General features: G+C 42.2%; 1 protein-coding gene across 1 annotated transcript in view; it reads left to right on the plus strand.

The window, feature by feature from the left end:
• Nucleotides 1-1,887: 1,887 nt before the first annotated feature.
• AKAP10 (A-kinase anchoring protein 10) overlaps nucleotides 1,888-13,408 on the plus strand; it is a 79,071-nt gene continuing 67,550 nt past the window's right edge. Inside the window, exons 1-2 of the mRNA XM_043583246.1 lie at nucleotides 1,888-2,142; nucleotides 11,786-11,833. Coding sequence (XP_043439181.1) covers nucleotides 2,055-2,142; nucleotides 11,786-11,833 — 136 coding nt within the window. The 5' untranslated portion in view covers nucleotides 1,888-2,054. The remainder of the gene's footprint in view (nucleotides 2,143-11,785; nucleotides 11,834-13,408) is intronic.

Raw genomic sequence — 13,408 nt, forward strand, 5'->3', positions numbered from 1 at the left:
GATCCATCCCAACCATCCCCACCACTCTGCCCACATTCCTTGGCACTGCTCCTGTTCGGTGATATCAGGGGATTTCTTGCACTCGCCCTTCTGTCCCATGCAACTAACCAGTCAACAAAGACAAAAAGCCGCTGCCAACAAAGGATTGAACTCACAACAAGAAGGGAAAGGGAGAGGGGCACTGTGTTTTCATGCCAAGTGTGTGATGCCCTGTGCTTATACCTCTCCTAGATACTGCTTATTCCCTTTATACAGATTGTACCCCAGCCCCCCACTCCCGCTTGACTTCAGACAATCCCCATTTCCAAGGAGAGAGGGGCAAGATCTTTGTTTTTATTGGCCACAGACAGCAGAGCCCTCCCACCACACCCCCCCCCCCCCCCCCCTCTGAGCACAGGCTGGTTTCCAATAGCCCCTCAGATCCCCGGAGGACACTGCCCCAATTCCTATGCAGCCTCTGTTGAAGCCTGCAGGAATCAAACAGACATCCATTCTCAGCACCAACTCAGGTGGATGATACACTCAGGCAACCAGAGTCTAGGCCAGTCTCTCTTGCTTCTGCCTGAACACACTCTCTTTACCCAGGCAGAGGCTGGATCTTTGCCTCTAGAGGCCAACTCCCTAGGTTTGAAATCCAAGGTTCACCCCTAGTTAGCTTGTGACCCTAGGTAGGCTATTTTTCTGTGCCTAGTTTTCCCCACACCAAGACAGACTCCAAAGACTATTATTAATCTGCAGGGTTTGGCACAGTAACTGTTCATAGAAAACTTTCAATAAACATCAGGTCTGATTACCTTACGGGCCCTGGACCGAAACAAACCTATTAAGTTGCTCTAATTATATGGTGAAAGACCCCAGTTTCTGGTTATAGTCTCAACACTGACACTTAGTAATCTCAGACAAGTTGGACTTCTTTTCGGTCCTGTTTTCCCAACCATCACACGATGGACTTCACGGATTAGACAAGAAACAAAACTCAGTGAACATTTATTGAGTGCTATCTTCCAGGTTCCTTCCCCGAAAGAGGACGTACAATTATTAATCAGGCACTGAGCACACTCACCCAGGGGTGAGGGACACTGAGGGATAAAGACTTGTTTCATTTAGCTCTGCTTTTAGGGATGGATGCTGGGCCAGAAGTGCATGTGAACAAAGCTGGATGATTCACGAGTTTGCCTCGTAATTACTGGCGATGCTTTTAAGTTACCCTTTCAAACTGGAGCATTTGCAGGGATTTGGTTCTGAAAATAAGCCCACTTCTCCTTTTTTTACTGCCGAGGTCACTGTGACTGAGAGAGGAGCCACATAAAGCAGGTCATGCTTCCTCTTCCCCTTTCGAGGAACCCTGACCCCCGGGAAACTACGCGACCAGGGAGGGGAGAGGGGGTCCTGCTCTAGAGCAGGGCCTGGGGGTGCAGGGCGAAGCCGTTCCGACCGGCCAGTGCCTTTCAGCCTAACTGGAACCGAGAAACAGGAGGGGCTAAGCCGGAGCGTGGCAGTGCAGGCCTCGCCTCGTACAAGGGCATGCTCTGAGCGCCCACGGCCGCGCGCCCCAGACCTGAGGCGCCGCACCATCCAGCCCCGGGTTGGGGAGCGCTCCCGCTCCGGGAGGGTCACCTTTGCGGAGACTAGGTCTGTCCCGCTCCACCCGGGGCTGCAGCCGGGCACCACCAAGCTGCGCCGGGGTACCGCCGCAGGTCCGGGCCACCGAATATCGGAGAAGGCACACGGACAGTAACGCCGTCTGTCCCGGCCACCCGGTAGCAGTGAAAGGGCACAGACCGCACGCGCGCAGGGTCACGTGGGCGGGGCGGGCGCGTGCCCCCGCATCCACGAGAGGAGGCGGGGATGGGGGCGGGGCCGACAGCGCGGCCTCCCGTGAAGCCTCGCGCGGGGAAGGACCGGAACTCCGGGCGGGCGGCTTGTTGATAATATGGCGGCAGGAGCTGCCTGGGCTTCTCGAGGAGGCGGTGGGGCCCACACCCGGAAGAAGGGTCTCTTTTCAGGCTAGTGCGGCGGCCGCTGCGGACCCGGAAGTCCGGGCCGGTTGCTGAATGAGGGGAGCCGGGCCCTCCCCGCGACAGTCCCCCCGCGCCCTCCGCCCCGACCCGGGCCCCGCCATGTCCTTCTTCCGGCGGAAAGGTAGCAGAGGGGGGCTCCGGCGGGGAGCCAGGCCGGGCCTCAGGGGCGGCGGTGGGGCAGGTGGGCCTGCACGGGCTTCCTCCCGGGCGGCGGCGGGGCCCTCGGCCTCCGCGCAGACGCCCCCTGCGTGCCTCGCTTTGCTCCCGGACTCTGCAGGGAGGGAGAAGGTGGCTTCCTCGCGCGAGGTCAGGGGAATTGTCTCGCTGGTCCGAAAGTGTTTGCCGAAATTCATCCAAGTTAATGCCTGTTTGCGTAAAGAACAGCCTTCGCGTTTGTGTGTGTGTGTGTGTGTGTGTGTGTGTGTGTGTCTAAACTGTGAATCAAAAAAAGGAAATTCCTTTAGTACCTTGTTAAGGAAGTCTCTGACTTTTCAGAATATTGAGGGTTTTATGTGCCAAAGCAACATGTGAAAATGTTTTCTTCAACTAGTGCTGTTTTCTAGATTCCTCCTTTTTTGGGGGGGAAGGGGATTCTGCACTTCCTAAAATAACATTACTTATTGCTAAAAGTTCCCTAATGAAAGAAACTAGTTCTTTTGATGACTTAGCAAGTCTACTAACTACTGGGACGCTCACTCTGTAAACTGCTTATATTTCTGATTTTCCGTTTTAATAGCTGCCCAGTTTTTAAGTAGAGGCAGCTTAATTTTGATCCTGGATAAAGTTGTTGTGTGTCATTAAAAATACATATGCAGAATGAACAAGTGTAGGTCATTTTGGATGATGGTGGTTCTTTGAATTCTTGTTATTTAAGAGAAAATACCAGAAAACACACACACACACACACACACACACAAACCAACAACAAAAAGCAACACTAAAACAGGAACGTGGATTCATATGTCTGCTCTGCTACTGCCTGTAACCTGGGACAGAAAAGTGTTAACCCACTTTTTTCTCTTCTCTCAACTGAGAATTAGATGATTGGTAAAGGCCCCATTCAGCTATGAATTCAAGAATTCCTTTTCAGTACACGGCCGAGTTTTAGTAACCGATGTCATGGGGTGAGTGAATGAAGCTGTGATGAATGAATGCAGTGCTGAATGAAGGAAACCTGTAAAATGGTACAAGGAAGCTTTGTTGATAACATACCTTGGTATAGTTAAAAGCTCTAATTTGTTTGACAGTGTTTAGTTTTGTTTTTGAAGGGGAAAGAAAGCATTCTGTGTATAATGAGGCAAATTGCATGTTGCATAATAAGACTGTTGTCTCTGTTCAACATTTGAATGTCTGCTGCTTGCCAGGCACTGTGCTAGACCCTCACAATTAAGCCCTGAACAAGACAAAGTCCCTGCACCCATGGAACTTATTGTCTGCTGGGGCAGACGGACAAGAAATTTCTCTTTCTTATGTATGTGTGTTTACAAATTGATAACATATTACGACAGAGAGAACTGGAGAGAAGAAGCATATTTTGGTTTGAGGATAGAGAAAGGCCTCAGCAGGTGACCTTGAAACTCAGAGCTGAGGGATCTGTAGGAGGTCACAGAGGGCAGGGAAGAACACTTTAAGCACAGGGAATAGCATGTTCAAAGGTTGTGAGTCAAGAAAGAGTCTGGTGCCCTTCAAGAAAGGAAGGAAGGCCACTGTGCCTTGGGCTTAGAGAGGTAGACAAGATTCAGAGCTTTGTAAGCCATAGTTGTTAGGTTTTATTCCAAGTGCAGAGATGATATTATTTAAACATTTTTAAAGAGGAGTGATTTGGTCTTATGTTATAAAAAGATCATTGTAGATGCTTTTTGCAGACTGAATGTGGCAAGAGTAGAAGCTGGAGATGCTTCTGTTTAGGGATCCCATCCAGTCTTTAAATACCACCTATATGCTGATGACTCCTGAAATTTACATCTCCAGCTTGAATTCTCTCTCCTGAATTAAGAATGGTATATCCAACTGTCGGTCCACTTTATACCTCTACCTAGTAGATATAGGTATATCTATTAATAGAAATGACAGACTAACACATGGATCTTTCACTTACTATATCTAAAATTTAACTCCAGATTTTTTGTCACCTCAATACATTCCATTTCTGGCCTTTTAATTGTTCAGGCTAAAACTTGAGTATATTCTTGAGCTTCTCTTTCTCTCCTACTCTGTATCTACATCAAATCTGCTAGATCTACCCCAGAACATATCCAAATTCAACCTTGTCTCGTTATCCCTGATCCCTGATCTAGGCAGTCGTCTCTGTCTAGATTGGGCAGTTAAGGAAGTCCTTAACATCTTCAAGGATGTCATTCAAATTTCAGCTTGAATGTTAAGAGGAAGCCGGTTTTATGAAAATCACGAACGGAATTATTTTTCTGTAGGTTTCAATTTGGTTTCCCTTCCCTCCTTGACCCCTATGGTATATTTTCAAATTGCATTATGCCACATCTCTTTTCAAATGTTTCCTGTGACTTCCTGTACTTGGCCCTCCTTTATTGAGGTCCCATTTCCTCTCTGTGTTCATCTCCTGCTTTCCTTTCTCATCACTGTTCCATTTATATTGACCTCTTTGTTGTAAAATACATTCCCACCTCAGGGCCTTTGCACTTACATTTTCTGTCTGGAACCCCCTTCCCACAGATACCCACTATTTGTTCCCTCGTTTCCTTCAGGTTTTTGATCATTTGGCATCTTAGTGAAGTTTTCTCTGTCCATCCTGCTTTTAACATTGCAGCCCCCAGCCCCTGCATTCCTATCCCCTTGCCCTACTTTCTCTACAGCATTTATCACCATCTGCTTTACTATGTGTTTTATGAAGATGGAAGCTGAGTTTTGTTCGTGGTTGTATTCCCAGGTTTAGGTCCAGTGCCTGGGATATAGTTAGGATTTTAGTAAATAATTTGTTGAATAAGTGAGTAAAACAAAAATATCAGCTAGTAAAAAGTGCTGTGCTGGGAATTTAAACTGATGTGGGAGTAGATCACAGGATGACAATTTGTGTTCAGATAATAAAGGAAGGCTTGTCTGGGAAGATGGTATTTAGATTGAGATCTAAATGAGGAGAGAGAGCCAGCCTCACAAAAGATGAAAGGGACTGCATTGTAGCCGGAGAAAACTGGAAGCACAAATGTCCTGAGGCAGGCATGAACTGGCCGTGTTTAAGGAACCAGAAAAAGGCTGGAACTTACTGGGAATGGGGTATGTCTTGGAGAGGGAGCTGACATGACTTGGAGTGAGTGGAATTGTCTTTTGGCAGTTGTGAGTTGGTGACAGCTCTCAGACATCCATGGGGTGTGTTGAGGAGGCAGTGGGATGTACAGTTCTGTAGAGATCACCTAGAGAATACCTGTAATATGTGAATTCGTTACGTTGAGAGGCTGTAACAGAGACACTGAAGTGTAACGGCTCAGACAAGAGAGATTTTTATTACTTTTGAGTGTAATGGTCATTGGGTGGCTTTGCTTCACAGTCATTCAGGGATCATTTTCTTCCCATTTTGTTACAGCTCCTTCCCTTAGGGGATGGTCTCTTCTATCAAAGCCACGTCATAGCCCCTTCTGTCTGTCCTCAGTCTTCTGACCCGTGGTAAGGAGGAAGGAGCAGCTTTAGCCAGAAAGTGGCACATAGCCATTTCTATTCATATTTTATTGGTGAGAATTTAGTCATATGGTCATAGCTAACTGCAGAGGCTCCTAGGAAATGTAAAGTAACTAGCCAGTTATGTGCTAGGTTACAGCCCTCTTGCCAAGAAGAGGAGTGATCATGAATTCAGTGACCATGGTAGCATTTCCTGCCATACTGTAGACAAGAAGGGAGCCTAGGTGAGAGCTCTGGAGTTAATCCAGCTTTTAGAAGTGAGATTGAGAGGGGCGCCTGGGTGACTCAGTCGGTTGGGCATCCAACTTCAGCTCAGGTCATGATCTCACAGTTTGTGGGTTTGAGCCCCGCGTCGGGCTCTGTGCTGACAGCTCAGAGCCTGGAACCTGCTTCGGATTCTGTGTGTCCCTCTCTCTCTGCCTTTCCTCTGCTTGCTTTCTCTCTCTCAAAATAAATAAACATTAAAAAGTTTTAAAAATGTTTAAAAAAGTGAAATTGAGGAACATGAGCCATTGACAAAGGGGACTCAAAAATAAAATGCCAGTCATATAGGAGTGCGATGTCATGGAAGCTAAAAGAAGATAATGTTTCAAAAAGAAGGGAGTATTGTGTTGAATGTCACTTGCAAGATCAAGATAGAAATAGCTACTCAGTTTGTTAATGTGGAAGTAATTGGTCACTTTAAAAGTAGTATCAGTGGAATGGGTTGAGGGGAGAATGTGAAGTGTGGAAAGTAGCAAGAGTAAAACTAAAAAACACCTTTTCCAAGAAACTTTGCAGTGAAAAGGAACTAAAAGGGGCTTTTGGGTTAAGGGATTTTTTTTTTTTTTTTTTTTAAGATAAAAGATGTTAGAGCACGTTTGTATGCTGATAGGAATGATCTGGTAGGAGAAAATGATGGAGAAGAGAGGTGTTAATTTGTGGGAGTAAAGTTCTTGGGAAGTCCTAAGGGATAAGATTAAAGCCTGACTATACCAAGATTTGGTTAGGGTACACTGCTGTTGGGAATTGCAATTGTAGGACCACTTGTATAAAGGTCAAAAACTTTCAAACAATGCTTTATATGGTTTATGGATACATAAATGTATTTAAAGAGTAAAAATATGGTTGGAAACAACAAATGTTCAATTTATGAAATTATTTCCATAGGGAGAGGGGGAATGAGATCAGGGAGAGACTTCAGTTGCACCTGCATGTTTTATTTCTTTTGAAAATTTTTCTGAAGCGAGTACAGCATAATGTTAAGATTTGAGAAGACTGAGTGTTGCTCAAACCTGAGTGTTATTCAGATTCTAGTATTGTCTCTGTTTTAGATGTTTCATTCAAAGAATATATAGAAACAAAAAGCATAGTCAAAATAAGGTGGCTGAAATAAACCTACAAAGATCAGTAGTCACGATAAATATAAATAGACCAAATTCTAGCAAAAAGCTATATAGCTAAAACATAAAGCAATTGGATAATAAACCAAAATCCAACCATAAACTCTTTACTGGAAACACAACTAAAGCATAAGAACATAGAAAATTTGAAAATAAATGGAAAGAAAAAGCAGACAGATGTTAACCAGAAGAAAGCTGTGTGCAGATGGCATACTTTAAAGCACAAAACGTTATTAGGGCTAAAAAGGTCAGTACATTATAGGATGAACACAGTACTAGGAAAATAAAATTCTGAACTGCTTTGTACCTATTATCAGTCTCAAAATACAGAAAGCAAAATATAGAAAATTACCAAGAGAAATCAACAAATTAATAGTCCTGAAGTTTTAAGAATGGTCTTCTTTATAAATCAAGAGTAGTAATCACAATAAAAAGAAATGGGCTGCCCCAGACGGTGAGGAAATGGTGATTTATAGACTGGATTCCTGCTGTATACTACTTAAATAAAAATAGGATCATGAGAAGGTTAAAAGTAAAAGGATGGGAAAATATATTAGAGATATAAGACAAAAAGAAAGCTAATATAGTCTTCACAGGAACACATACACAAAAAAAGAAGGGAAATTTAAGTTTTGGGAAGGAGGGGAACAAAGGAATTCTAATTCCCAGGTAACATGTTTACCTACATAGAAAATTGAAGAAAATCTACACACATACTATTAGAACTCATAAAAGAGTTTGGCTGGGTTTTTAAAATATATGCATTTATATGTAAGTATTTAAAATTCACTTGTATCACTGCATGCCAGTAAAAACAAAAGACTGAAATCTTTATGGAGTTTACAAAACCCAATTGGACAAGAATGGAGACCTAAATAAATGGAGAGGTATACTATGTTCATGGATAGAAATACAGTACTGGAAAGATGTGAACTCTCCCAAGTTAATCATTAAGTAAGTCAGTGCTGCTTTCAAAACTCTCATGGAGGTTTTAGGATCAAAACAAGTTAACCCTATAATTAATATGGCAGATAGTTTCAAGAGAGAATAAGGTAGAGGACTTGGCCCTGCCAAAGTCTGATTATATGGTTAGGTAACTAAGACAATACAATTAAATGCTCAGAAACAGACCCATGTATGTATGGGAACTTAGTATACAAAGAATTTCTGTTCATTTGGGAAAGGTTGGACTAATCAGTAAATGATGCTCATTATTCCTCTGGGAAAAGACAGTATTTTCTACCTCCTATCGTACACATCAGGGGTCAGCAAACTTTCTATAAAAGACCAGATGGTAAATATATTTGTTAGGCTTTGCAGGCCATAGAGTCTCTTGTCTCATTCTTTCCTATCCTTGTAGCCATAGATAGTATGTAAATAAATGGACATGGCTATGCTAAAATAAAACTTTATATAAAAACCTAGGGGTGGGCCTGATTTGGCTCATGGGCTGTAGTTTCCCAGTCTCTGATAGATAAATTCCAGGTGGATAAGAACCCAGAACTTTAAAAAGCAAAACTTGAAACCATAGGAGAAAATATAGGGGGGGGAATCTGATTTGGGGGTAGGAAAAGATACCTTTTTTAAAAAAATTTTTTAATGTTTTTTATTTATTTTTGAGACAGAGACAGAGCATGAACGGGGGAGGGTCAGAGAGAGAGGAAGACACAGAATCCGAAGCAGGCTCCTGGCTCTGAGCTGTCAGCACAGAGCCCGACACGGGGCTCGAACTCATGACTGTGATATCATGACCTGAGCCGAAGTCGGACGCTCAACCGACTGAGCCACCCAGGCACCCCAGGAAAAGATATCTTAAACAATAAGACAGGAAAATACAGTCCACATAATGAAAATTTAGCTAATTAAAGTGTAAAACTTCCATGCAATAAAGTTTTATTTATTTGTTTATTTTTTACTTAAGTAATCTCTACACCCAACATGGGACTCAAACTCATGGCCCTGAGATAAAGATCATGTTCTTTCCACTGAGCCAGCCAGGCGCCCAAAGCTTCCATACAGTAAAATATACATAAGGTATTTGCAACACAAATGATTAGTATCCAGAATACTATGGCATTCCTACCAATAAGTAAAGGATGAAGTACATGAATAGGCAGCCCATAAAAGAGGAAACCTAAACAGCCAATAAACATGAAAGGTATCCCCTCAAAGGAAATCAAGGAAGTGAGTTCAAAACACCATCAAGTGACATTTGAAAAATTTATATAGCCACTTTCATTCAAAATACCCATCATTGGTTACCTAACAGTTCCATTTCTAGTGTTTTATCCTAGAGAAATTCTTACCTATATACGTTGGAAGACACATACTAGATTGTTGATCACATCAATGTTTGTGATCATGAAAACTAGGAAATAAAACTTAAATGTTTATTAACAGGAAAATGGGTAAATAAAAGTGCATTTTAGGAATGAAGCAGCTAAAGTGAATGAGCTAGAGCTACATGAGTCTACTAGAATTGCATCAGTATGGACAAAAGTGAAATTATGGAATGGATACAAGTGTCAGATATGTATAGAAAAATACTATTTATGTACTTTTAATTTTTTTAAGTTTATTTATTTTAAGAGAGACAGTGTGAGCGGGGAAGGCGCAGAGAGCAAGGGAGAGAGAGCATCCCAAGCAGGCTCCGAACTGTCAGCACAGAGCCCAATGCAGGGCTTGAACTCATGAAATCGTGAGATCGTGAGATCACGGCCTGAGCTGAAACCCAACGTCAGGTGCTTAACCGACTGAGCCCCTATGCAATTTTTAAAGATGTACAGAATAATAGCATTTTTAAAAGTCATTTGTAGGAATAGTCTAAAAACATACAGGGCAGTAAACATCCAATTCAGGACCAGTTTATCTCCAGGAAGGGAAGAAGGGCAATGGGATCAGGTAGTGGTTCATAGGCTCCTTTAACTATATGTATAATATTTCAGGGGAGGGAATAGGTAAGTCAGACCTCTAATATTTGGCAAAGCTGGATTGTGTGTGTACTTTTATGTTTGAAATATTAACTAGGAGATTTGATTTGTAAGATGAGAATGTATCGAGGGTGACGGAAGTGGAACTGTGAAGATATATTTTGGTGGTAAAGTCAGTCGGTCTTAGAAGTGGTTTGGGTGTAGGAGGTAAGAGAGAGGCATGTTAAGAATGACTTCCAGGTTTTTGGCCCGAGAAACTGGGGTGATCGTGTCATTCATGAGAGAAAAGACTGAGGTAGAATAGGTTTGGGAAAAGATGGTACGTTCCGTTTTGGACTAGTGTTATTATGGAAGATGACAGGGAGATGGTTAAATTTAAGGTCAAAAAGGACTTAAACTAGAAATAGAAATAGAGGATTCACAACTTACGTTTGGTATTGAAAGCCTTAAGAATGGGTAAGCTCAGCCAGGAAATACGTATGTGTATGTAGTGAAAAGAAAAGGTGCTCAGACCCTTTCCCTGAGAAACTCCCAGTGGGCACTTGGAGAAGTTGGCAAGGCGGTAAACTGAGAAGGAGCAGCTGGAAAACCAGGAGAGTGGAGTGCTATGGAAGCCAAGACAAGTTCACGTTTCAAGTGGGAGATGTAGTCAGTTGGCAAACGCCGTGGTGAGGGCTGCAACCCAGTCCCTTCTACTGCATTTCCTTGTTTGATCTTCCTAAGAGTAGTGATCAGTACCTGTAATGATCTTATATTTCTCCGTGTTGGTCTCCACATTCACGCATGTAGACTTCTTGAAGGTAGGACTGCTCTTTTCTGAGCCAGGAGAGTATCTCGCACATTCGAGGCACTCAAGTAACTTGTTGACGGATTGATTTATCAGATACCGCGAGAGCTAGTTATTTCCTGCTACTGGTGTTTAGTGTTTAAGAGCACAAGTAGAGAGATGGTCACATTTTGAGATTTCTTATTTTGATTGGCTTTTCGTGGTGAGGTTAAAGAAAATTTAGTGTTGAAAAAAAAAATAGAAGAAAAGTAAGAAAGGTTAAAAATAGTCTTAGGTTAGATCCTGTAAGAGTTCACACTTTGCTTAAGCTGCCATGTACCTTCCTTTCTTGGATATTATATTACTAGCATACTTGTAGTACAATTTCTACTGTTTTGTGTAATGGAGAAGAAACTATATAGCTTTTTAAGAGAAATTGTTGGGCCTTGATTGAGTTTTAGAAGTTTAGAATGTAAGTTTAGAATGTTTGTATTGGATACTGTGAGGGTAATACACAAGAAGTAAGATAGGAGATACAAAGAACTCTTTTCCTCAGGATGTATCTAGTAGCGGGCATCTTTTAATAATATTAGTTAACATCCTAAATTTACTGTGTGCCTGTTACTCTCCTACACCCTTTACAAATATTTATTTTTTTCACCCACGGCCCTCTAAGATAGGTGTTATTACCGACCTAATTTTATACATCAAGGAAATTGAGACCCAGAGAAGTAACTTGTCCAGGATCACATGGCTGTGTAATAAGTGGCAAGCTAGAATTGGAACCCAGGTGTTCTGCATTGTCTCTCCGTAAGCACACTCCGTGCTTGTGCTCTTGAATGAATGATGTTCAAAGGTCACTTCCTTAGAGAAACTTCCCCCGACAATTGTCCTGCCCTGTCTCCCTCCCAAGGCACTTATTCTATTATTGTACAACTTTGAATATTCATCTGTTAGAATAAAGCTTGTCTAATTTTTACAGCATATAGAATGGATCTTTTCAACTGTAAAAGTTGCTCACGATGCTCTTTTATCTTCTAGTGAAAGGCAAAGAACAAGAGAAGACCTCAGATGGCAAGTCAATTAAAGGTGAGTTCCACGTCATTCCATTGTATTAAGTGATGTGTTCTGCATTTATAGGCTATTGAATCCTGGTATCTTCCCCCTTCTTTTGCCATTATTCGTCTCTGTCTTCTTTTAGAATTAGGGTTGTGACTTACTTTCTTGTTCAGCCTATATACTTACTAGCACATGATAGGCTTTTTACTAAGCGCTTGTTGGCTGTCCTAGTGATACAGTAAACCAGTCCTTATTAATCACCCATTTGATTGTTCCTAAAAGCAATTAGCTGTCTTTCTATTAAAAAAAACAAGGGGCGCCTGGGTGGCTCAGTCGGTTGAGCGTCCGACTTCGGCTCAGGTCACGATCTCAGGGTCCGTGAGTTCGAGCCCCGCGTCAGGCTCTGGGCTGATGGCTCGGAGCCTGGAGCCTGCTTCCGATTCTGTGTCTCCCTCTCTCTCTGCCCCTCCCCCGTTCATGCTCTGTCTCTCTCTGTCCCAAAAATAAATAAACGTTAAAAAAAAAAATTAAAAAAAACCAAAAAGCGAAAAATACTCTGAACCGAGCTGACAGCTAAGTGAAAGAACTACCACTTCTAAGGCTTGGTTTTCCAGAAGTGTGGATGATCACAGCTTGAACTTCTCTGTTACTTTGGATGAATGGTCTTAAAATTTATTCAGAGTACTTTATTGTAGTCAATATATTGCCCTTATTTATAGGTTAGAGCATGCTTTTTTAGGTTGTGATCCCTACTATAGTTTTGACTGATTTCATCATGTCCATGTACAAAGATTGGAATGGAATATTATGATGGAAATTGTTTCTATAGCTGTTACATGTAAGTTTCTTAAAGAAAATTTATTTACATGAAATCTGTAGATTGCTGCTTAGATTTTTCTTTCAAATGTTTGTTATGTAGCTAGCAGTGAGTATTAACTGTATATGATCAATTTGCCAGAGAGACTGATTATAACTTAAAAGATTTATAAAATTAGGGAAAAACTAGGGTAGCTTGCAGTCTTATTTTCTGCTTATTTCTGATAATTTAAAGCTAGTTGGGTTCCACATTGGTTCATACTGCCCTCCTCAAGCAAAATTTGATTGGCTTCAAGCCCTTAGCAAGCAGTGTGTGTGAAGACAGGATCTGATTGTAGAAGGAACAGACTTTGATGTCTCAGGCACACAGATCTTCTACTCTAAACTCTGCTACTAACAGTACGACCTTGGGAAGTGACGTAACCTTTTTCGGTTCTTTGTTGCAGAATGAGAGAACTGGCCTGCCTCACTTTCTAAGTCTATATGAGGCTAAAAAGTTCCATGTTCATACTCTGTGACAATATATAATCTGTGCTTACCTGACTTACCTTGGAATAATACAGAAGCAAGACAGGAAACAGGCCCTCACGAAGTTAGCAGTCTGATTAGAACTTAGATGCAGAATAGTAGCAAATACCCCAACATACTAATAACTACCATTTCTTGAGCACCTGTTCTCTTCTAGGCATTAGCCAAAAAACTGCGGCTGTAACAGTGAACAAAAAGGACTTGGATCCTGTAGTCCTTGAACTTATAGATTGGTAGGGGAGAGGCATGTTAATCAGGTGA

This window comes from Prionailurus bengalensis, chromosome E1 (assembly GCF_016509475.1).
Source record: "Prionailurus bengalensis isolate Pbe53 chromosome E1, Fcat_Pben_1.1_paternal_pri, whole genome shotgun sequence".
Lineage (NCBI taxonomy): Eukaryota > Metazoa > Chordata > Mammalia > Carnivora > Felidae > Prionailurus > Prionailurus bengalensis.